At 37.7% G+C, this 26587-nt stretch overlaps 1 protein-coding gene across 1 annotated transcript in view; it reads left to right on the top strand.

Moving 5' to 3' along the window:
- The window catches only part of LOC132558781 (calpain-5-like), a 40713-nt gene extending 14438 nt beyond the window's left edge, over nt 1-26275 (top strand). Inside the window, exons 4-13 of the mRNA XM_060223387.1 lie at nt 822-1024; nt 2548-2731; nt 3126-3319; nt 3791-3868; nt 8169-8346; nt 18605-18724; nt 19707-19903; nt 20241-20371; nt 22750-22886; nt 25391-26275. Coding sequence (XP_060079370.1) covers nt 822-1024; nt 2548-2731; nt 3126-3319; nt 3791-3868; nt 8169-8346; nt 18605-18724; nt 19707-19903; nt 20241-20371; nt 22750-22886; nt 25391-25585 — 1617 coding nt within the window. The 3' untranslated portion in view covers nt 25586-26275. The remainder of the gene's footprint in view (nt 1-821; nt 1025-2547; nt 2732-3125; nt 3320-3790; nt 3869-8168; nt 8347-18604; nt 18725-19706; nt 19904-20240; nt 20372-22749; nt 22887-25390) is intronic.
- Nucleotides 26276-26587: the final 312 nt, after the last annotated feature.

Raw genomic sequence — 26587 nt, 5'->3', positions numbered from 1 at the left:
TTTGTTGATACCCTCGATATCGCAAATCATTTTTGACACCCAGTTTATAAGACAAGATCATTTGATAGGGCCATACCCAACAATCATTTGTTAAAAAAACTTTCAATTTTGAAAAAGTTGTATGTGTATCTGTCTCCATTTCTCATATAAAAACATGTTTCAGTAGAGAAGATATCGACTCCGGGTTTCGAGAGATGCAGGTTGATTAAGTTCAATGGTAGCCACCATAATTTCACTGAGAAATGTTTTCTCCTCTTGTACGATGTGAGGTACTTAGTGCTTGTCAATAAACTTGGTGGATTCCGTGTTGTTAATCCTACTTTTTTGTGAAAGTGACATTTGTTACACGGATTGGCCTGGATTTACATGGATTGGCCAGGATTTACACGGATTGACCAGGATTTACACGGATTGGCCAGGATGTACACGGATTACACGGATTGACCAGGATTTACACGGATTGGCCAGGATTTACACGGATTGACCAGGATTTACACGGATTGGCCAGGATTTACACGGATTGGCCAGGATTTACACGGATTGACCAGGATTTACACGGATTGGCCAGGATGTACACGGATTACACGGATTGACCAGGATTTACACGGATTGGCCAGGATTTACACAGATTGACCAGGATTTACATGGCTAATTATACGATAATGTAGAGACCACTTACCCTTCCGAAACACATGAACTTATTCTTCTTGTACATTTTTAGGGGTCTCCGTGTAAATATTTCTTTCGTTTGAATGTGTCTTTGTTTGATATATTTTATATTTTAAATACGTTTTCGTTACATTTTTCTTGTCGTCGTTCAGATCGTACCTGACCCCGAGGAACAGGAATGGCAGACTGGGAAGAAACACGCCGGTATTTTCCACTTTAAGTTCTGGCAGTGTGGTCAGTGGCTGGATGTGGTGATAGATGACTATCTTCCCACCCGTTATGGTAGACTCATCTTCGCACATTCCAAGAGTGGAAACGAATTCTGGCCTGCTCTACTGGAGAAAGCATATGCAAAGTACGCTATGAAATTGGGAGTAATATATGTGTCATTCTTTCAAAAACTGGAAAAAGATCTAGAGCTGTTATATATAATGATAAGTACGAAATTCAATAGAAATTGGTTCTGGTGTCACAATCGATTCAATTAATGATATTATTATACATTTGAGACCGGTGTAGACGATCTTAAATGATTCTATATTGTTGATAAACGTAATTTGATTTAATGTGTTTAAAGATATCTTGCTCGAAATAATGCTTCATAAATGTTATTTATTGCCCTATCGAAGTAAGTCACATGACATTAACTCAAGGTTATCACATGGATAGAAGTGTTTCAAATGACAATGAAAATAACTATTTATAAGACATTTCATAAACTACACGAATAGAAACACTGCAAATTAAACTTTGAAATAAGAATAACAAGTTGACAGGTCTAGTCCCATTTGGAATTTTTGAGTAGATAATGTTGTAACTTGCACATGGATCAGTATAAATACGGTTTACTGTTTTGTTACTCTACAAAAAAAACGAATGAAATTGTTTGTCTTACAGACGTCAATAACCTTTAGTTAACCACCAGTGGCAAACTAACTGGCGTCATTAACCTTTAGTTAACTACCAGTGGCACACAAACTGACGTCAATAACCTTTGGTTAACCACTAGTGGCAAAATAACTGGCGTCAATAACCTTTAGTTAACCACCAGTGGCACACTAACTGGAGTCATTAATCATAGTTAACCACCAGTGGCACACAATCTGACGTCAATAACATTTAGTTAACCACCGGTGGCAAACTAAGTGGCATCATTAACCTTTAGTCAACAACCGGTGGCACACTAACTGGAGCCATTAATCATAGTTAACCACCAGTGGCACACAATCTGACGTCAATAACATTTAGTTAACCACCGGTGGCAAACTAAGTGGCATCATTAACCTTTAGTCAACAACCGGTGGCAAACTTACTGGCGTCAATAACCTTTAGTTAACCACCAGTAGCACACTAACTGGCGTCATTAATCTTTAGTCAACAACCGGTGGCATTTTTGTCTGAAACCAAGAAACAGTCAATATCTGTACTTCTGAATTCTGAGTATCCAAGTATCACAGAAACCGTAGAAATAGTATTTTTGCGAGAAAGCATGGCTATATGATGAGAAACTATAGATTCTACAATGTAAATATTTGGGTCGTCTTAATCTCCAGTATTTCCGAGAGGATAAAATCGAGATTCTGTGAGGTTAACGCTAATGCCGGTATTCATAGTCCTTTTGGTGAATACTGTAAAAATGTTAACGCTTTACTAAAACTGAACCAGTGTTCAATTCCAGCTTGTTTTCCATTCCTCTTTTCATTATTTGTAGTTGTTCTTGTAATATGTAAATGTCGGAAATAAAATGTTTTTTAAACTAAATATACACTTTTTGCTCAAAGATTCTAAAACAACTTACAATGTACTATTAACAAAAGTATGTTCCATAATGTTGAATAATGTAAAACATGAATAGCGCCAGTTATTGTTCACTTGTAGATTGTTCGGAGACTACGAGTCTCTGATAGCTGGGAAGGCACGGGACGCTATGGTGGACATGACAGGTGGAGTGGGAGAAGGGATAGAGTTAGAGGATTATCGAACAGAAGAGGACAAGAAAAAACTCTTCAAGATCCTCCGGAACTCCTTTGATAATCGGTCTCTCATGAGCGCTTCAATAAGGGTAGGCCGTAATCCTAATTTAATGTCGTACACAACCTGTCTCTAATGATCGTTTTATTAGAGCAGACTAAAGTCCATCGATCGAATCCTATCAGCGCTTCGTCCATTAGGAAAGATCGTGTTATGCTTTGTATCTTGGCATTTTTTACATGAACAAAATGGTCATTTTTTTACCCAATTTGACTTAGAGCCAGTTGCATTTTTATCAGGCCACAATTCTCCTTTGTAAGTGCATGTTCATTGGATAGGGAAATATATTTATAGAAGAAAAGAAAGACGATCATTTATACGAAATACAACAACACCTTCCTTTAGAAGACCTTGTACCGACAACAAGTTTTACAATATGTATTTACAGTAATACGAGACCTGCTAAAGTTAATTTATATTTACAGGCTACAGGACGAGAGATGGAGTCGCAACTGTCATGTGGATTAGTCAAAGGACATGCTTACAGTATCACAGCCGTCAAGAAAATCAAGCTTGTAGGTAAAAATTTGTTCGCTGTGTTCAACCGACAGAAGATGAACATGATACGACTAAGAAACCCTTGGGGAGGAACGGAATGGAGAGGACCTTGGAGTGATGGGTATGATTGAAGATAAACACTGGTTTTGACGTGTACATGGAAACTTATAACAGAAAGCACGTAACCATGACAACGTGCTATGTATTAAAAAAAACAATAACCGGAAATGTAAATATTTTTGTGATATTATCTTCAGGTTTGTAATGCCAATAGAATAGAAGTTCTTATAACACAACCAGTAGAATACATGATAATTTTAGAGGGGAAAGGAGTAATGATCACCGGAAATGAATAGGGAGTTGGTCAAGCTTTAAACATAAACAAACTGTTCGAAAATCGGAAATGAAAAAAGTTTCAATAATGCGAACGGGAAAAATGACAAAACGCTGATGGTAAACTTTATTGAACTTAGTTAACATTTGGAAACCTTTTGCATCACATGGACACGACGTTTTCCTCCATATATGGCATCAAAATAAAGTTGGGTTTTTTTTATTGTCCCGACTTAAGATTGATTTTTTTATTGTGTAGGTCTTCTGAATGGAAAAAGGTTAGTGAAAGTGACAAAAAGGAACTTGGACTGACGTTTGATGACAACGGTGAATTTTGGTAAGTTGCCTGCAGATTCGAATGTACATGTTGATTATCTGTATGAACTGAGGTATCGCAAAGTACAAGGTAATTAGGAACTGAACTGATATGAAGTCATAGATAAACAAAGAATGATTCGCTCATTGTAAATTGTGGCACAGGAAATTATTTGCTTATTTAAATGTTTTTGTTATTTTGAAATTGAGTTCTTGGATTGCTTATCATGGTTTACTAAAATATTTCATCTTTTGATACGTATTTGTTTACCAGCATCATGCAGCTGCTCCTAGACAGTAATCATGGGGTGACTGAGGTGTGAGGTGATTTATAGAGAAATCAAAAGCGGATGTAATGGACTATATATGTATAACATCGCAATGTAGAATTAATAAGTTTTCATAATTTGATGCTTTTAACATCAAGAGCACATGTATACAGTGAACAGTAGAATTCATTGTGTCTCGTATAAATCGATATTCAAAAATACTTTCTGCTACTGTTGGTTTCCATGGAGACTCATTAAAACGTTTCCGTTGTCTTCCTGTGTTGAATATGTTCTGTCGTAGTTAGTTCCTGGTCGACATATGCTTTGATCTCGTAGACTGTTTAGTACCAATCTACTGTTTTTATTAGGCGATGAGAATTGGATGTTGCTTAGGGTGATATCCATGTTTCAAACGTTACGTGGTATTATTTTCGTAATTAATTGTCCTACCAATGTCACATTACATACCTTAATATACCTGATGTTAACATAATGTCGGCACATACCATCCTTAATCCAATAAGGATCGCTTGATATTTAATGGGGCGATTGGAAAAGTGTAATTCAGATATATATTGTTTTTCAAAAAGCATATCTACGATAACATCACGTCACTAAACACGTACATTTAAGGGTGTGTCTAAAAATAGTTCACGCCATTAAACAGGTACATGTGTCGTGTATAAAACTGGTTTACACCATAAAGCAGGTACCTGTGTCGTTGTGTCTATAGATATATCACGCCTCTTAACACGTACCTGTGTCGTTGTTTGTGTCTATAGATATATCACGCCTCTTAACACGTACCTGTGTCGTTGTTTGTGTCTATAGATATATCACGCCTCTTAACACGTACCTGTGTCGTTGTGTCTATAGATATATCACGCCTCTTAACACGTACCTGTGTCGTTGTGTCTATAGATATATCACGCCTCTTAACACGTACCTGTGTCGTTGTGTCTATAGATATATCACGCCTCTTAACACGTACCCGTGTCGTTGTGTCTATAGATATATCACGCCTCTTAACACGTACCCGTGTCGTTGTGTCTATAGATATATCACGCCTCTTAACACGTACCCGTGTCGTTGTGTCTATAGATATATCACGCCTCTTAACACGTACCTGTGTCGTTGTGTCTATAGATATATCACGCCTCTTAACACGTACCTGTGTCGTTGTGTCTATAGATATATCACGCCTCTTAACACGTACCTGTGTCGTTGTGTCTATAGATATACCACGCCTCTTAACACGTACCTGTGTCGTTGTGTCTATAGATATACCACGCCTCTTAACACGTACCTGTGTCGTTGTGTCTATAGATATACCACGCCTCTTAACACGTACCTGTGTCGTTGTGTCTATAGATATATCACGCCTCTTAACACGTACCTGTGTCGTTGTGTCTATAGATATACCACGCCTCTTAACACGTACCTGTGTCGTTGTTTGTGTCTATAGATATATCACGCCTCTTAACACGTACCTGTGTCGTTGTTTGTGTCTATAGATATATCACGCCTCTTAACACGTACCTGTGTCGTTGTTTGTGTCTATAGATATATCACGCCTCTTAACACGTACCTGTGTCGTTGTTTGTGTCTAAAATTGGTTTATGCCACTTAACACATACAAGTGTTTTTGTGTCTACAAATGGTCTACTTCACTAAACACATACATGTGTCTTTGTGTCTACAAATGGTCTACTTCACTAAACACATACACGTGTCTTTGTGTCTACAAATGGTCTACTTCACTAAACACATACATGTGTCTTTTTGTCTACAAATGGTCTGTTTCTCTAAACACATACACGTGTCTTTGTGTCTACAAATGGTCTACTTCACTAAACACATACATGTGTCTTTGTGTCTACAAATGTTCTGTTTCTCTAAACACATACATGTGTCTTTGTGTCTACAAATGGTCTACTTCACTAAACACATACATGTGTCTTTGTGTCTACAAATGGTCTGCTTCACTGAACACATACATGTGTCTTTGTTTCTACAAATTGTCTAATTCAATAAAAATATACATGTGTCTTTGTTTCTACAAATGGTTTACTTCACTAAACACATGCATGTGTTTTTGTTTCTACAAATGGTCTACTTCACTAAACACATACATGTGTCTTTGTTTCTACAAATGGTATGTTCCTCTAAACACATACACGTGTCTTTGTGTCTACAAATGGTCTACTTCACTAAACACATACATGTGTCTTTGTGTCTACAAATGGTCTGTTTCTCTAAACACATACACGTGTCTTTGTGTCTACAAATGGTCTAATTCACTAAACACATACATGTGTCTTTGTGTCTACAAATGGTCTACTTCACTAAACACATACATGTGTCTTTGTGTCTACAAATGGTCTGCTTCACTGAACACATACATGTGTCTTTGTTTCTACAAATAGTCTAATTCAATAAACATATACATGTGTCTTTGTTTCTACAAATGGTCTGCTTCACTGAACACATACATGTGTCTTTGTGTCTACAAATAGTCTGCTTCACTGAACACATACATTTGTCTTTGTTTCTACAAATGGTCTAATTCACTAAACACATACATGTGTCTTTGTTTCTACAAATGGTATGTTCCTCTAAACACATACACGTGTCTTTGTGTCTACAAATGGTTGTGTCTACAAATGGTCTGTTTCTCTAAACACATACATGTGTCTTTGTGTCTACAAATGGTCTACTTCACTAAACACATACATGTGTCTTTGTGTCTACAAATGGTCTAATTCACTAAACACATACATGTGTCTTTGTGTCTACAAATGGTCTGCTTCACTGAACACATACATGTGTCTTTGTGTCTACAAATAGTCTGCTTCACTGAACACATACATGTGTCTTTGTTTCTACAAATGGTCTAATTCACTAAACACATACATGTGTCTTTGTGTCTACAAATGGTCTACTTCACTAAACACATACATGTGTCTTTGTGTCTACAAATGGTCTACTTCACTAAACACATACATGTGTCTTTGTGTCTACAAATGGTCTGCTTCACTGAACACATACATGTGTCTTTGTGTCTACAAATGGTCTGCTTCACTGAACACATACATGTGTCTTTGTGTCTACAAATAGTCTGCTTCACTGAACACATACATGTGTCTTTGTTTCTACAAATGGTCTAATTCACTAAACACATACATGTGTCTTTGTGTCTACAAATGGTCTACTTCACTAAACACATACATGTGTCTTTGTGTCTACAAATGGTCTACTTCACTAAACACATACATGTGTCTTTGTGTCTACAAATGGTCTGCTTCACTGAACACATACATGTGTCTTTGTGTCTACAAATGGTCTGCTTCACTAAACACATACATGTGTCTTTGTGTCTACAAATGGTCTGCTTCACTGAACACATACATGTGTCTTTGTGTCTACAAAAAGTCTGCTTCACTGAACATATACATGTGTCTTTGTTTCTACAAATAGTCTAATTCAATAAACATATACATGTGTCTTTGTTTCTACAAATGGTTTACTTCACTAAACACATACATGTGTCTTTGTGTCTACAAATGGTCTACTTCACTAAACGCATACATGTGTCTTGTGTCTATATATGGTTTACGCCACTAAACATATATATACATGTGTCTTTGTTTCTGCAAATGGTCTACTTCGCTAAAACACATGCATGTGTCTTGTGTCTATATATGGTCTACTTCACTTAGCACGTACATATGTCTTTGTGTCTACAAACGGGTTACGTCACTAAACACGCACTTATGCATTAATATATTACACTACCAGGTTTGTAACAAGATATCCACTAATGGTATTATACTACCAAGTTTACAGCGAGACATCCTAGTTATTTACACTATTAACTGTTGCACATCGTTACAATGTTTCTGACGGGATACCACTAATGAAGTACAATTACTGTTTTACAATATAACCAAGTTTGCTTTTACAAGTACCACTTGTTAAGTTACGCAGCTTCGAATGACGTGAAGTTCACACTACTACATACTACCATGTAACAGGATATCATATTTTTTCCAGGATGGCGTTTGAGGACTTTTATCGATACTTCACTTCCATGGATATTTGTCACATGATCAACACGTCATTCTTCTCCTTCAAGAAAACTTGGAAACAAGGCAAAGCTTTCGGCGAGTGGAAACGCCAAGACAGGTGTGGTGGATGTGGAAACAATGGATCTTTCCTCAACAATCCGCAGGTATGGGCTTTAAGGTGACTCAACATCCTTTAAGTTAACAATATGATAGGTTGGTCACGGTGAAATGATGCTGTCATAATATCTCCCTTGTATATGAGATAACAGTGACAATCTCATCCACAACACGCACAATGCTAATACATTTTATTTGAGTAAATTTGTCAACAGTACATATCTGTCAAAAATATAAGTCTGTTTCAGGAGACCCCGAAGTACTTCGGTAGACGAAGTGTCTGTGGTATATAGATGTAGACGAATTATCTTTGGTATATAGATGTAGACGAAGTGTCTGTGGTATATAGATGTAGACGAAGTGTCTGTGGTATATAGATGTAGACGAAGTGTCTGTGGTATATAGATGTAGACGAAGTGTCTGTGGTATATAGATGTAGACGAAGTGTCTGTGGTATATAGAGTTAGACGAAGTGTCTGTGGTATATAGATGTAGACGAAGTGTCTGTGGTATATAGAGTTAGACGAAGTGACTGTGGTATATAGATGTAGACGAAGTGTCTGTGGTATATAGAGTTAGACGAAGTGACTGTGGTATATAGATGTAGACAAAGTGTCTGTGGTATATAGATGTAGACGAAGTGACTGTGGTATATAGATGTAGACGATGTGTCTGTGGTATATAGATGTAGACGATGTGTCTTTGGTACATAGATGTAGACGAAGTGTCTGTGGTATATAGATGTAGACGAAGTGTCTATAGTATATAGATGTAGACGAAGTGTCTGTGGTATATAGAGTTAGACGAAGTGTCTGTGGTATATAGAGTTAGACGAACTGTCTGTGGTATATAGAGTTAGACGAAGTGTCTATAGTATATAGATGTAGACGAAGTGTCTTTGGTATATAGATGTAGACGGAGTGTCTCTGTTGTATATAGATGTAGACGAAGTGCCTGTGGTTTATAGATGTAGACGAAGTGTCTGTGGTATATAGATGTAGACGAAGTCTCTGTGGTATATATATGTAGACGAAGTGCCTGTGGTAGAAAATTAGAAAATAAAACAACTATGTACGAGATATGGTTTGGCCATTAAACAGTTTTTCCTCCGATATACATATAATGTAAATTCACACTACAGGCGCTGCAACCAATGCAGAAGTGCAGACTTCATTTTGAATTTTTTTTTATAAACATTTTCTTCGGGTTGGTCATGTCATTAGAATAGAAGTTCTTACAACACAACCAGTAGATGATTAGAGTTGGACGTTTCGATGACCGCACGGTCACCTTCATCAGACAAATGACCAGTGTGTAGCGTATTACCACTGACGTACGTAGTGTACGAGATGGTACAGACTCTGCTTTTTCGGCTGCTCTATAATTCTATGTACATTAAGGTCGAACATAGTGTGACGAGATACGAGACGGTAAACAGATTATAGACCAAAAACACCAGATGGTAACAATGTACTGTAGTCAACTGGACTACGCTTTGTTTACATCACTTAGAATACTAACGCTCTGAACAACCGAAAGTACATTCACTATTGTTGTTGTGAGACAGTCACTTTCATCAAAATATATCCGACAGTCTATTGATAAATAGTTCACAATGTTTCAACATTTTGTTCACAAGAACCGCAGATACAACCGGTAATCGGTTGGGCACCAAGTTTGACAAGAAACCCGATTTCTCTGCATATCTTCGGTGTTTTTTGGCACAATAACCATAGTTTATGCGGAGCGATGCTTGGATGGATATTCTGAAAACGAGTTAGATCAGTCCGTTTTAATATGCGCTCTTTCCCTGTTACATTCAGAAGTTTTTGATATTGCATCCTTTACTATACATTTCAAGGCGATTTTGTTAGGGAAACATCCGTGTGAAATAAAACTGTTCGCAAACTCTTCCTGGTCGTACAAAAAATACATTGTGATATTCAGCGCCCAAGAGACTTCCGTACATTCTGCCAATCCGAGTATACCGATGTTAAATTGAACAACCCCTTGTGTATTTTGACATAGTCTTCCAAAGAACAATACTCGTTGTTTATTATATGGTGTGACAGTGACAGTCTACAGTTGCCAAGAATTTCAATGGTACTATCTGACGGTGAATATGTATCAGGTGTATACATGTAGAGGAAGTGTCGGTGATATATAAACGAGGTGTCAGTGGTATATAGACGAGGTGTCAGTGGTATACAGACGGGGTGTCGGTGGTATATAGACGAGGTGTCGGTGGTATATAGACAGGGTGTCGGTGGTATATAGACGAGGTGTCGGTGTTGTATAGACAAAGTGTCGGTGGTATATAGACGGGGTGTCGGTGGTATATAGACGGGGTGTCGGAGGTGTATAGACGCAATGTCGGTGATATACAGACGGGGTGTCGGTGGTATATAGACGAGGTGTCGGTGTTGTATAGACAAAGTGTCTGTGGTATATAGACAAAGTGTCGGTGGTATATAGACGGGGTGTCGGTGGTATATAGACGAAATATCTGGTATATAGACGAGGTGTCAGTGGTATATAGACGGGGTGTCGGTGGTATATAGACGAGGTGTCGGTGTTATATAGACAAAGTGTCTGTGGTATATAGACAAAGTGTCGGTGGTATATAGACAAAGTGTCGGTGGTATATAGACAAAGTGTCGGTGGTATATAGACGAAATATCTGGTATATAGACGAGGTGTCAGTGGTATATAGACAAAGTGTCGGTGGTATATAGACGAGGTGTCGGTGTTGTATAGACAAAGTGTCTGTGGTATATAGACAAAGTGTCGGTGGTATATAGACGGGGTGTCGGTGGTGTATAGACGAGGTGTCGGTGGTATATCGACGAGGTGTCTGTGGTATATAGACGAGGTGTCGGTGGTGTATAGACAAGGTGTCGGTGATATATAGACGAGGTGTCGGTGATATATAGACGAGGTGTCTGTGGTATATAGACGAGGTGTCTGTGGTATATAGACGAGGTGTCGGTGGTGTATAGACGAGGTGTCGGTGATATATAGACGAGGTGTCGGTGGTATATAGACGGGGTGTCGGTGGTATATAGACGAGGTGTCGGTGGTATATAGACAGGGTGTCGATGGTATATAGACGAGGTGTCGGTGTTGTATAGAGGAGGTGTCGGTGTTGTATAGACGGGGTGTCGGTGGTATATAGACAAAGTGTCGGTGGTATATAGACAAAGTGTCTGTGGTATATAGACGGGGTGTCGGTGGTGTATAGACGCGGTGTCGGTGATATACAGACGGGGTGTCGGTGGTATATAGACGAAATATCTGTGGTATATAGACGAGGTGTCAGTGGTATATAGACGGGGTGTCGGTGGTATATAGACGGGGTGTCGGTGGTATATAGACGAGGTGTCGGTGTTGTATAGACAAGGTGTCTGTGGTATATAGACAAAGTGTCGGTGGTATATAGACGGGGTGTCGGTGGTATATAGACGAAATATATGTGGTATATAGACGAGGTGTCTGTGTTATATAGACGGGGTGTCGGTGGTATATAGACGAAATAGAGACGAGATGTCGGTGTTGTATAGACAAAGTGTCTGTGGTATATGGACAAAGTGTCGGTGGTATATAGACGAAATATCTGTGGTATATAGACGAGGTGTCAGTGGTATATAGACGGGGTGTCGGTGGTATATAGACGAAATATCTGGTATATAGACGAGGTGTCAGTGGTATATAGACGGGGTGTCTGTGGTATATGGACAAAGTGTCGGTGATATACAGACGGGGTGTCGGTGGTATATAGACGAGGTGTCGGTGTTGTATAGACAAAGTGTCTGTGGTATATAGACAAAGTGTCGGTGGTATATAGACAAAGTGTCGGTGGTATATAGACGAGGTGTCGGTGGTGTATAGACGCGGTGTCGGTGATATACAGACGGGGTGTCGGTGGTATATAGACGAAATATCTGTGGTATATAGACGAGGTGTCAGTGGTATATAGACGGGGTGTCGGTGGTATATAGACGGGGTGTCGGTGGTATATAGACGAGGTGTCGGTGTTGTATATAGACAAGGTGTCGGTGGTATATAGACGGGGTGTCGGTGGTATATAGACGAAATATCTGTGGTATATAGACGAGGTGTCTGTGTTATATAGACAAAGTGTCGGTGGTATATAGACGGGGTGTCGGTGGTATATAGACGAAATATCTGTGGTATATAGACGAGGTGTCTGTGTTATATAGACGGGATGTCGGTAGTATAGAGACGATATAGAGACGAGATGTCGGTGTTGTATAGACAAAGTGTCTGTGGTATATGGACAAAGTGTCGGTGGTATATAGACGAAATATCTGTGGTATATAGACGAGGTGTCAGTGGTATATAGACGGGGTGTCGGTGGTATATAGACGAAATATCTGGTATATAGACGAGGTGTCAGTGGTATATAGACGGGGTGTCTGTGGTATATGGACAAAGTGTCGGTGATATACAGACGGGGTGTCGGTGGTATATAGACGAGGTGTCGGTGTTGTATAGACAAAGTGTCTGTGGTATATAGACAAAGTGTCGGTGGTATATAGACAAAGTGTCGGTGGTATATAGACGAGGTGTCGGTGGTGTATAGACGCGGTGTCGGTGATATACAGACGGGGTGTCGGTGGTATATAGACGAAATATCTGTGGTATATAGACGAGGTGTCAGTGGTATATAGACGGGGTGTCGGTGGTATATAGACGGGGTGTCGGTGGTATATAGACGAGGTGTCGGTGTTGTATAGACAAGGTGTCGGTGGTATATAGACGGGGTGTCGGTGGTATATAGACGAAATATCTGTGGTATATAGACGAGGTGTCTGTGTTATATAGACGGGGTGTCGATGGTATATAGACGAAATATCTGGTATATAGACGAGGTGTCAGTGGTATATAGACGGGGTGTCTGCGGTATATGGACAAAGTGTCGGTGATATACAGACGGGGTGTCGGTGGTATATAGACGAAATATCTATGGTATATGGACGAGGTGTCTGTGGTATATAGACGAGGTGTCGGTGGTGTATAGACGAGGTGTCGGTGATATATAGACGAGGTGTCGGTGGTATATAGACGGGGTGTCGATGGTGTATAGACGAGGTGTCGATGGTGTATAGACGAGGTGTCGGTGATATACAGACGGGGTGTCAGTGGTATATAGACGGGGTGTCGGTGGTATATAGACAAAGTGTCTGTGGTATATAGACGGGGTGTTGGTGGTATATAGACGAAGTGTTTGTGGTATATTGATGTCGTGTCGGTGGTATATTGAAGTGTCGGTGGTATATTGAAGTATCGGTAGTGTATAGACGAAGTCTCCGTGGTATTCAGACGAAGTGTCTTTGGTATTTAGACGAAGTGTCTGTGGTATATAGACGAAGTGCCTGTGGTATATTGATGAAGTGTCGGTGGTATATTGAAGTGTCGGTAGTGTACAGACGAAGTGTCTTTGGTATTTAGACGAAGTGTCTTTGGTATATAGACGAAGTGACTGTGTTATATCAAGATTCTTTGTAAAAAATGCAAATACTTGTCACAATTATTGCAATATTCCACTATAAAGCATTGTTATCAAACATAGGTACGTTATACACCTTTGGAGAAATTATTTTTGGCTTCAATATATACGATAACGTGTTTTATCTACAAAAGGTAAATAGGAACTGTATTTAATCTGTGATGTCTCCGAATTAGATACTCTGTCTATCTTAAGCATTCTTCACAGAACGCAACACATCAGACTATGTGTTTACTTTATATCCGAACATTCACGGAGGAAATTCAAGTAGTCGCCAATATGATATTTTATTGCCGTTTAGTGCAAAAACAAATAAAGGGAGACCAGATGATAAGTTGGCTTTGAATTGTAAAACTAGAAAGCAGTCTGATGAATCTTTGTCGAGAATCAATTCGCTGCGTCAGCACTATTTATTTCCTACCTTGCTGACTTTATCACCGCTAAATATTCCACCTCCGTTCACAACAAAAGCAGCCACATTGATCTGTCTTGTTTTTTTTTTCTTCCTTGAATTTAATTATACGCGACTCTCGACGGTTTATAAAGGCCATTGGCCCAGTGCTCTTTATAAAACGTCGAGAGAGTCGTTTATAATGTTGACAGCATCGTGACGTCATATTCTACAATAATTCCTCTTCGTATGCCGAATATCTCTGAAAGGGAAAAATCCTTTAGAGGGTATCATATTGGTAATGATGACAATTACTACTGTGATGGTTATCACACTTTGTAGTAGAAGTAAGTATTGATGTTGGAGGAGGACGACGTCGAGGTGTAAATGATGAGTATGTGATGTTCCCTATAATTATTACATATTTCAGTATGTATTTACGGAGGAGGACGACGTCGAGGTGTAAATGATGAGTATGTGATGTTCCCTATAATTATTACATATTTCAGTATGTATTTACGGTGGAGGAGGACGACGTCGAGGTGTAAATGATGAGTATGTGATGTTCCCTATAATTATTACATATTTCAGTATGTATTTACGGAGGAGGACGACGTCGAGGTGTAAATGATGAGTATGTGATGTTCCCTATAATTATTACATATTTCAGTATGTATTTACGGTGGAGGAGGACGACGTCGAGGTGTAAATGATGAGTATGTGATGTTCCCTATAATTATTACATATTTCAGTATGTATTTACGGTGGAGGAGGACGACGTCGAGGTGTAAATGATGAGTATGTGATGTTACCTATAATTATTACATATTTCAGTATGTATTTACGGTGGAGGAGGACGACGTCGAGGTGTAAATGATGAGTATGTGATGTTCCCTATAATTATTACATATTTCAGTATGTATTTACGGAGGAGGACGACGTCGAGGTGTAAATGATGAGTATGTGATGTTCCCTATAATTATTACATATTTCAGTATGTATTTACGGAGGAGGACGACGTCGAGGTGTAAATGATGAGTATGTGATGTTCCCTATAATTATTACATATTTCAGTATGTATTTACGGAGGAGGACGACGTCGAGGTGTAAATGATGAGTATGTGATGTTACCTATAATTATTACATATTTCAGTATGTATTTACGGAGGAGGACGACGTCGAGGTGTAAATGATGAGTATGTGATGTTCCCTATAATTATTACATATTTCAGTATGTATTTACGGAGGAGGACGACGTCGAGGTGTAAATGATGAGTATGTGATGTTACCTATAATTATTACATATTTCAGTATGTATTTACGGAGGAGGACGACGTCGAGGTGTAAATGATGAGTATGTGATGTTCCCTATAATTATTACATATTTCAGTATGTATTTACGGTGGAGGAGGACGACGTCGAGGTGTAAATGATGAGTATGTGATGTTCCCTATAATTATTACATATTTCAGTATGTATTTACGGAGGAGGACGACGTCGAGGTGTAAATGATGAGTATGTGATGTTCCCTATAATTATTACATATTTCAGTATGTATTTACGGAGGAGGACGACGTCGAGGTGTAAATGATGAGTATGTGATGTTACCTATAATTATTACATATTTCAGTATGTATTTACGGAGGAGGACGACGTCGAGGTGTAAATGATGAGTATGTGATGTTCCCTATAATTATTACATATTTCAGTATGTATTTACGGTGGAGGAGGACGACGTCGAGGTGTAAATGATGAGTATGTGATGTTCCCTATAATTATTACATATTTCAGTATGTATTTACGGAGGAGGACGACGTCGAGGTGTAAATGATGAGTATGTGATGTTCCCTATAATTATTACATATTTCAGTATGTATTTACGGTGGAGGAGGACGACGTCGAGGTGTAAATGATGAGTATGTGATGTTCCCTATAATTATTACATATTTCAGTATGTATTTACGGTGGAGGAGGACGACGTCGAGGTGTAAATGATGAGTATGTGATGTTCCCTATAATTATTACATATTTCAGTATGTATTTACGGTGGAGGAGGACGACGTCGAGGTGTAAATGATGAGTATGTGATGTTCCCTATAATTATTACATATTTCAGTATGTATTTACGGTGGAGGAGGACGACGTCGAGGTGTAAATGATGAGTATGTGATGTTCCCTATAATTATTACATATTTCAGTATGTATTTACGGTGGAGGAGGACGACGTCGAGGTGTAAATGATGAGTATGTGATGTTCCCTATAATTATTACATATTTCAGTATGTATTTACGGTGGAGGAGGACGACGTCGAGGTGTAAATGATGAGTATGTGATGTTCCCTATAATTATTACATATTTCAGTATGTATTTACGGTGGAGGAGGACGACGTCGAGGTGTAAATGATGAGTATGTGATGTTCCCTATAATTATTACATATTTCAGTATGTATTTACGGTGGAGGAGGACGACGTCGAGGTGTAAATGATGAGTATGTGATGTTACCTATAATTATTACATATTTCAGTATGTATTTACGGTGGAGGAGGACGACGTCGAGGTGTAAATGATGAGTATGTGATGTTCCCTATAATTATTACATATTTCAGTATGTATTTACGGAGGAGGACGACGTCGAGGTGTAAATGATGAGTATGTGATGTTACCTATAATTATTACATATTTCAGTATGTATTTACGGAGGAGGACGACGTCGAGGTGTAAATGATGAGTATGTGATGTTACCTATAATTATTACATATTTCAGTATGTATTTACGGAGGAGGACGACGTCGAGGTGTAAATGATGAGTATGTGATGTTCCCTATAATTATTACATATTTCAGTATGTATTTACGGAGGAGGACGACGTCGAGGTGTAAATGATGAGTATGTGATGTTACCTATAATTATTACATATTTCAGTATGTATTTACGGTGGAGGAGGACGACGTCGAGGTGTAAATGATGAGTATGTGATGTTACCTATAATTATTACATATTTCAGTATGTATTTACGGTGGAGGAGGACGACGTCGAGGTGTAAATGATGAGTATGTGATGTTACCTATAATTATTACATATTTCAGTATGTATTTACGGAGGAGGACGACGTCGAGGTGTAAATGATGAGTATGTGATGTTACCTATAATTATTACATATTTCAGTATGTATTTACGGAGGAGGACGACGTCGAGGTGTAAATGATGAGTATGTGATGTTACCTATAATTATTACATATTTCAGTATGTATTTACGGAGGAGGACGACGTCGAGGTGTAAATGATGAGTATGTGATGTTACCTATAATTATTACATATTTCAGTATGTATTTACGGAGGAGGACGACGTCGAGGTGTAAATGATGAGTATGTGATGTTACCTATAATTATTACATATTTCAGTATGTATTTACGGAGGAGGACGACGTCGAGGTGTAAATGATGAGTATGTGATGTTACCTATAATTATTACATATTTCAGTATGTATTTACGGTGGAGGAGGACGACGTCGAGGTGTAAATGATGAGTATGTGATGTTACCTATAATTATTACATATTTCAGTATGTATTTACGGTGGAGGACGACGTCGAGGTGTAAATGATGAATATGTGATGTTCCCTATAATTATTACATATTTCAGTATGTATTTACGGTGGAGGAGGACGACGTCGAGGTGTAAATGATGAGTATGTGATGTTCCCTATAATTATTACATATTTCAGTATGTATTTACGGTGGAGGAGGACGACGTGTAAATGATGGTGTAAATGATGACATGTGATGTTGTTCCCTATAATTATTACATATTTCAGTATGTATTTACGGAGGAGGACGACGTCGAGGTGTAAATGATGAGTATGTGATGTTCCCTATAATTATTACATATTTCAGTATGTATTTACGGAGGAGGAGGACGACGTCGAGGTGTAAATGATGAGTATGTGATGTTCCCTATAATTATTACATATTTCAGTATGTATTTACGGTGGAGGAGGACGACGTCGAGGTGTAAATGATGAGTATGTGATGTTCCCTATAATTATTACATATTTCAGTATGTATTTACGGAGGAGGAGGACGACGTCGAGGTGTAAATGATGAGTATGTGATGTTCCCTATAATTATTACATATTTCAGTATGTATTTACGTTGGAGGAGGACGACGTCGAGGTGTAAATGATGAATATGTGATGTTCCCTATCATTATTACATATTTCAGTATGTATTTACGGAGGAGGACGACGTCGAGGTGTAAATGATGAATATGTGATGTTCCCTATAATTATTACATATTTCAGTATGTATTTACGGTGGAGGAGGACGACGTCGAGGTGTAAATGATGAGTATGTGATGTTCCCTATAATTATTACATATTTCAGTATGTATTTACGGTGGAGGAGGACGACGCCGAGGTTTTACTGTCACTGGAGCAGTGGGACAAACGTATAGACAAAGACAAGGGTAAAAGCAACGACACTATAGGCTGTACTGTGATGAAGGTATTTGTCGAATGTTATCACTACATCTGATATAATCGAAAATTTTACAAGTTGCATAAAAAAAATTAAAATCTATCTATGTATGATGTCAACACTTGCTAACACGATGTATGATTATAGTGTTATAGAGACTGTAGCGTTATAGAGTTTAAAGAGCACAAAACTTTATCTAATTTCTCTGTAGTCATCAGAATCACTATTTTATGTATGGTCCAGAAGGGACATTTCCAACTATCATCACAAATTAGGTTGTAACCGGCATTTTGGTCCCAAACCTTTCAATCCTCATGAGGTACAATACAACTACAGAAGTTTCTACACAGAAATGTTAGACCCGTCATGTATACAAAAGTTGCAATAAAAAAACGGGTAAAATGCAAGAATTTTATCTTTCCATTTCCTGGCTTCAGTGATTTAAATATAATAATTATCCGTGATATCTTTACAATGCTAATCTTTTAGTTCATTTTTCATCTTATTTATACAGCCAATATGGGGTCATCTTTAACGGGAATTAAAGAAATTCAAAATAACTGTATATCGGCATAAACCTAATCTAGTGATGATGATGATGATGATGATGATGATGATGACGATGATGATGGTGATGATGATGATGATGATGATGATGATGATGATGATGATGATGATGATTGATGTTTGATGATGATGATGATGATGATGATGATGATGATGATGATGATGATGATGATGATGATGACGATGATGACGATGATGACGATGATGATGAGGGAGTGGATGGATGAGTGAATGAATTAATCGATGTGGCGTTCACATTGCATTCTGTTCAATGTATGTCGGAAAGCTTTAAAAATAAAATAAATACAAAAAATAAAATTTATCTAGATTAATATTGCAACATTCAACCTGTGTAAGGCTTAGTACGCAACCTTAAATATATTACATTCCTTCGTTCATAACACAACTTTTCAGTATTTATAATATTTATAATATTTTTCAGACCGATCTAAACCGGAAGTACCGTATGCATGACCGCATGGACAGGGTGCATTCAGGTCCGTTCTCAAACGCGCGCGGTGTGTTCGCGCGAATTAACCTGAAGTCTGGAACATACTGCATTATACCATCTACATTTGAGCCAGGAAAGACGGGCAAATATTTACTTCGTGTCTTCTGTACAACAGCACCCATGTTGAGGTACGATCTTGCTTATTATGTACTCCGTTTTCTCGAAACATTATTCCATCAAACCTTACAGATCTTTAATATTTAAACCATAAAGGACTAATATTTAACCTCATTAGTAAACATTACTGGCTAGTATTGATTAAGTGTACCTTTTTAGGTCCAAACCTTGACGTCATTGACAGTCTGTTTTGCATCTTTCATCCCATTGCAGGAAAGTACAGTATTTCTAGAGATAGCGAGCCAAACGTTCAGAGAAAGCTGCTATAATTTACTGTCTGAGTATTATTTCTATCCGACAGTTAATTACTATTAGAAGATATATTGATGGCATTGTGTTTTGATATAGAGAACTTGTCGACGATGAGCCCCGCCCACCACAGTGCTGTGGCGTGAAGGGAATCAAAAAGCCCAAAGTAGCCGCTACACAAATAACGGTAGTACGAGCTGAGGCTCTAGAGGCGCAGGATTGGGACGGAGGTATGGTTATGTACAGTCATAACAGTTCAGATATAAATAAATTTCATATTTTTACGCTTTTTCTGGGGTCTCCGGTAAATCTTCCCTTTTGTCATTATTAAGCTTTATTTGATTTATTTGAATGTGGATTATGATAAAGTTAAAATGCTGTTTTTTCTCCTTTGTTTTTTTTATGTTTGTTTCTGCATTTTTTCTGAAGAGTAATCAACATTTTTTATTCAAAACCATTCGATATTTTAATCTCACTTTCGAGTATTGATGGCTTAGGCCATCGATTATTTCCCGGGTGGCAATTTATTTATACTAATGATTTGAGTGGTCAAAATTTGGACACTACAGATACACATCAGTGTAAGATTTGTTCGTTCCAAAAGAGACCAACGTAAGAAAAAGAGAGCGTTTGGTCCCTTTAAAGCGTGTTTGTCAACACATGTGGTTTCGGTTTAGGTTCTTCTTAATTAATTCTTAATTAAAAGGGCAAAATTATTGTTGTTTTTATTTTCAGTAAAGATTTATTATATAAGATTGTTCTAACTGCATTCTATTTATATTTAAAGTCACCTGAGGCAAAGCCTCACGTGACCAGTTGCGATCGTCTTTGTCCATCGTCGTGCGTCGTAAACAATTTACATTTTTTTATTAATCTAGAGTAGACGAATTTGTGAAACTGCTTCCGAAATTCAGTGTGGAGTTAGCACTCTAAAACCAATTTTCTGTGCATTAAGTCAACTCGAGCCAAATCTGTGATGGCCTATTAACTGCAACCAGCTCTTTCTTCTCTTGTACATCTCAAAACTATTGAACCAGGTTTTTTCATTATATGGTCCTCCTTCCCAGGTGTTGTATGGAATGAAACAATCTTCCGATGTAGGCATGTAAAATCAAACACATGTACTCTTCGTTAATAAAACAAGTGCTTAACCGAACTTGTGGATTCCTTGGCTCCGCGGTATTGCAGCTCCCATCTAGGGAAGGAGCTAAGTTTACAAAGTTCATTTATATGAAACTTCACTATTTTACCATGCTTCGAAATAGTAAATCCTGTCGGTCTTTAGCCTCGGTATTTCATCCCACCACACCCACCCACCAACCCCCGCGGCATATAAAACTTTTCTGTACACTTTAGAATGATACATTTGAGTATCTGTCTCATTTTCAATTGGAATTACAAAACGGGTTAGAATTTCGTAGTCAAGAAGGTTCAGTATTTAGAAAACTTAAGTTCAGGGCCGTAAGAGTTGGATTTGTCCAAATTTCTGCAATGTCCTTTAAATCCACACTTGCTACAGACAATACTCAGCAGGCTTTAATCTATATGCTAGATATTGGATAAGGCAGTTCGTTAAATTTATGTTTTTCATTTGTTAAAAACAAAAATATAATCAACTCAGGTGATCATTAAGGCCTATGGGACCTTTGATATCATTATTTTCTATCACATTCACGGTTCGGATTATAAACAAGTATCTATAATTCAGTTACAGACATAATGATTTTAGACTTTATACATTATACATTACATAGTAACAGGGGTTTTCCCAAATCAAACAACGATCATGATATGAAGACAATGGTCACAATATAAAAATCAGCTTTGTGGTATTTATTTACACTGATATATTTTGTGTAATCAATATTTGTGTTCTGTGTGTCCTTTGTTTACATTGAGAAGATGAAGTTCATGTAATCAATATTTGTGTTCTGTGTGTTCTTTGTTTACATCGCGAAGACGAAGTTCGTGTAATCAATATTTGTGTGCTGTGTGTCCTTTGTTTACATCGCGAAGACCAAGTTCGTGTGTCCTTTGTTTACATCGCGAAGACGAAGTTCGTTTGTCGTTTGTTTACATCGCGAAGACGAGGTTCGTGTGTTCAATATTTGTGTTCTGTGTGTCCTTTGTTTACATTGAGAAGATGAAGTTCATGTAATCAATATTTGTGTTCTGTGAGTCCTTTGTTTACATCGCGAAGACCAAGTTCGTGTGTCCTTTGTTTACATCGCGAAGACGAAGTTCGTGTGTCGTTTGTTTACATCGCGAAGACGAGGTTCGTGTGTTCAATATTTGTGTTCTGTGTGTCCTTTATTTACATTGAGAAGATGAAATTCATGTAATCAATATTTGTGTTCTGTGTGTTCTTTGTTTACATCGAGGAGATGAAGTTCGTGTTAACAGTATTTGTGTTCTGCGAGTTGTTTGGTTTACATTGAGAAGGTGAAGTATTCGTCTGATCAATATTTGTGTCCTGTGTGTTCTTCTTTGTTTACAATGGCACGGTAAGGTGTTTGTGCGGGTAATATATTAAGATTTGTTGTATTTTTCCTACAATGAGAAACTTGTAATGTGATATACCGATTTGTTTTCCTTTTGATTTTCTTAGCTGCAGATCCGTACTGCGTGATACATTGTAACAAGAAAAGTCAGCGGACTAAAAGCATCCCGAACACTGTTAATCCGGAATGGAATGAAAGAGTGACATTTTATAGACAAAAACCGAACAAGGACATCCGTATAGAGGTGAGAGATTCCTCGATAAAACCAACAATGCTGTCAACTGAAGTAAACAACAAATAGTCAGGATTTAAATCAGTGACCTTCAGATTGATTCGACATATCTATGAGAGATGAAAAGATCTATTTTAAACATACATATATGCGCGATTAACAATAAGGGTTGATAGTTGTCGTAGCTCTGTACTGAACATCTAAAACAACAACCATAGAATTTATATATAAGGTTTGGTTAATACCGCCTTCTAACACAGTAATTTTCTGTAGTATAAAAGCTGTTATTGATAGCCTGCTGTTTAAGGCTAATGAGGAAATGTACCACGACACTTATTTTATAACATGCTGGTATTTTGTCCAGGCCATTGATTCATTCATTCGAACAGTGCCATATTTCATTCGGAATGTGCACATGTACTTGACGTTCTTCTTAGGTTATCAGATACAGTAAAATGGCGACATGCATGGAATAATGGCCTAGTGCAACTGATTTTGATATTAGATTTTTACCATTTTGGTTTTCCTTAGTCGCCTCCCAGGTTTCAAAATTTAGAAACAGCATCACTGTCGAATCTTATAAGTTCGAAACAGTTGTATGATACCAATTTATTATTTGGCACAATGTATCTAATTTAAGCTATTTACTTTCGGGTCTTTTGTACAACCTCTAGATTACAGGTTGATGACACTGCTTGTGAACATTTAGTGATCGAAATTCGAATCGTGGCACAGAACACCTCTCCTTATAAGAGTTTACCATCTATCTTTATCACTCTAGATTTCCCTCCGCCTGCTAGGTTTGATTATGTAGACCCTTAATATCAGTGCACAAGTGAAGAAGGACGAAACAGCTCTATGGTGCAATTTAATTCATTGTTTTGCTTAATTATATTTTATTCAAAATTTGTATAAACGTTTTTCACTTGCATTTATTTTGTACAATCTTCCCCAAAGACAGTGATAAAGTATTTTAAATCTACAAATTTCCGTATAAGTTACATACAAGTTGTAAAACTGTCGTACAGACAGATTCATCCAGTGATCGATATAGAACAAGTAAGGGAAGTCAATTTATTCTATTGTATTCAGTTTACATTGTCTGTGTAAGTGTCTTCTTTCGGTAAACCGTTTGTTGTGATGTTCCACATATATCTTTGTTATCGCCTCTTAGTTTACGGTCAATGTAACAGTAAACTAACATCTGTCTTCTTTAAACACATTCTCTTTAAAGTAAACCGTTTGTCGTGATGTTCCACATATATCTTTGTTATCGCCTCTTAGTTTACGATCGAGCGATCAATGGTCTCCCTAGCACAGTAAAATAACATCTGTGTATCTAAACTAATGAGTTCTTTAAACACATTCTCTTTAAAGTTAGAGAACGGGAATATTAAACAAAATCTTTTTGAAATTGAATAAAAAAGATGTATTGAAATTCACTTCAAAGGTGATAATACACTAAGAAAAAGTGTTATGATAAGTGATAACAACACTGTGCTGTTCTACTGTGTTTTAAAATGTCCTCCCTCTAGACTACTGTGTTAGTAAAATGTCCTCCCTCTAGACTACTGTGTTAGTAAAATGTCCACCCTCTACACTACTGTGTAAGTAAAATGTCCACCCTCTAGACTACTGTGTAAGTAAAATGTCCACCCTCTAGTCTACTGTGTTAGTAAAATGTACACCCTCTAGACTATTGTGAAAGTAGAATGTCCACCGTCTAGACTACTGTCTCAGTAAAATGTCCACCATCTAGACTACTGTCTCAGTAAAATGTCCACTCTCTAGACTACTGTGTAAGTAGAATGTCCACCCTCTAGACTACTGTGTAAGTAGAATGTCCACCCTCTAGACTACTGTGTAAGTAAAATGTCCATCCTCTAGACTACTGTGTAAGTAGGATGTCCTTCCTCTAGACTGTGTAAGTAGAATGTCCACCCTCTAGACTACTGTGTAAGTAAAATGTCCACCCTCTAGACTACTGTGTAAGTAAAATGTCCACCCTCTAGACTACTGTGTTAGTAAAATGTCCACCCTCTAGACTACTGTGTTAGTAAAATGTCCACCCTCTAGACTACTGTGTAAGTAAAATGTCCACCCTCTAGACTACTGTGTAAGTAAAATGTCCACCCTCTAGACTACTGTGTAAGTAAAATGTCCACCCTCTAGACTACTGTGTCAGTAAAATGTCCACCCTCTAGACTACTGTGTAAGTAAAATGTCCACCCTCTAGACTACTGTGTAAGTAAAATGTCCACCTTCTAAACTACTGTGTTAGTAGTCGTCGATGAAGCAGAAGACACGCCCCCTACTCTCCCTGTACTTTTTCAGGAGTTTCCGTATTTATCGTTTTTTGTTTATAGTTTGCCCTAGTTTTATAGTTTGATTTACGATTATGATTACGTTAACATGTTGGTATTTTCTTGTTGTTTTACTATATGTGTCTTTTGTATATTTCTCATTAACAATGCTTTAGGCTAAGTACATGCGTTGATTCAATTTTTCCACTTCAGGTTTGGAATCACAATATCATCAAGGACGAGTTCATGGGTGTTTGTGTGCTACCAATGTCGGAGAAGAATTCTTACAGGGGAGGTAACACTATAAGGAGATTTGACCTTACGGGCCGAGGAAAAGATAGCACAGTGAAGCGTCGAGGTTATCTCTGGCTAAAGGTGTTACACAGTGGAGACATGACACAAGTGTAATGTTTCTACTGGTGGTGAAACATCAAATACAATTAAAACTGCCTTGTTCACGATCCGATCATGTATTGATTAACGCCTTATGTTACAGCAGATCTCATTTATATGACAAACGTTGATTTAAATATATTTATTTACACACAACACTCAGAGTACTACGACAAACGAGGTGAAGGAGAAATCGTCACAGTGATCTGTTAGTATTAACAAACACGGCTTCACGGAGCATTAATGCAATGTCTCGGTCGCTTTTATCCACATTTAGAGAAATGAAAAGTTTGTTTTCCTTTACATTGTATATCCTAACAATGTAGGTATCAGTTTTAAATACTGACACTACAAGACTATTTTCACGTCAAAGTACTATATACTGAAATAATGTGTAATCATACCATGTATGAATCACGTGACAGTGTTACAGTTACAATAACAAGCAGTAGTGAGATATACGTGCATCACGTGTCACTAATATTTCCAGTTACTGCCCTTTGATACGTAGACAAGATGCCCACTATAACGGGGTTACTTTCATATGCATCATGTGATAGTAACGGCATATTTATACAATTATCCATCAGCATCTTAACAAATTGTCCTTGTGATTTAACAACTCGCATTGTACTGGCTTATGGAATATTGTACAACATACAGAATATTACTCAATCTGTATTTATAAAAAAAAGTTAATTTCAGTTTAACATCATCGTTTTGATAAATATTCTACATCAAGAAGTTTTTCAATTAGAACAAAAACGTAAGTAAAATTCATGAATGGTGTACAATATATCTTTAGAGGATGAGACATCCTATTGGCATTAACGAAGTATCAAAGTTAGGCGTAACTTGAACAATGTAAAGTGTAGTGTAAAAGGTGTGACATATACTTAAACGTTAAAGTATATACTTTATCATCTACAGTTGTGGACTATATTCAATCGATTAGTTGTCGACGTCATTATGTGATAAATTATTCAACAGATTTCAAGAATGTGTTGCATGAATTAT

This window comes from Ylistrum balloti, unplaced genomic scaffold (assembly GCF_031769215.1).
Source record: "Ylistrum balloti isolate Yb309-2 unplaced genomic scaffold, AGI_CSIRO_Ybal_v1 Utg370824, whole genome shotgun sequence".
NCBI classification, from domain to species: Eukaryota; Metazoa; Mollusca; class Bivalvia; order Pectinida; family Pectinidae; genus Ylistrum; species Ylistrum balloti.
The sequence above is the reverse complement of the archived record's forward strand: the minus strand, read 5'-3'. Positions and strand labels throughout refer to the sequence as shown.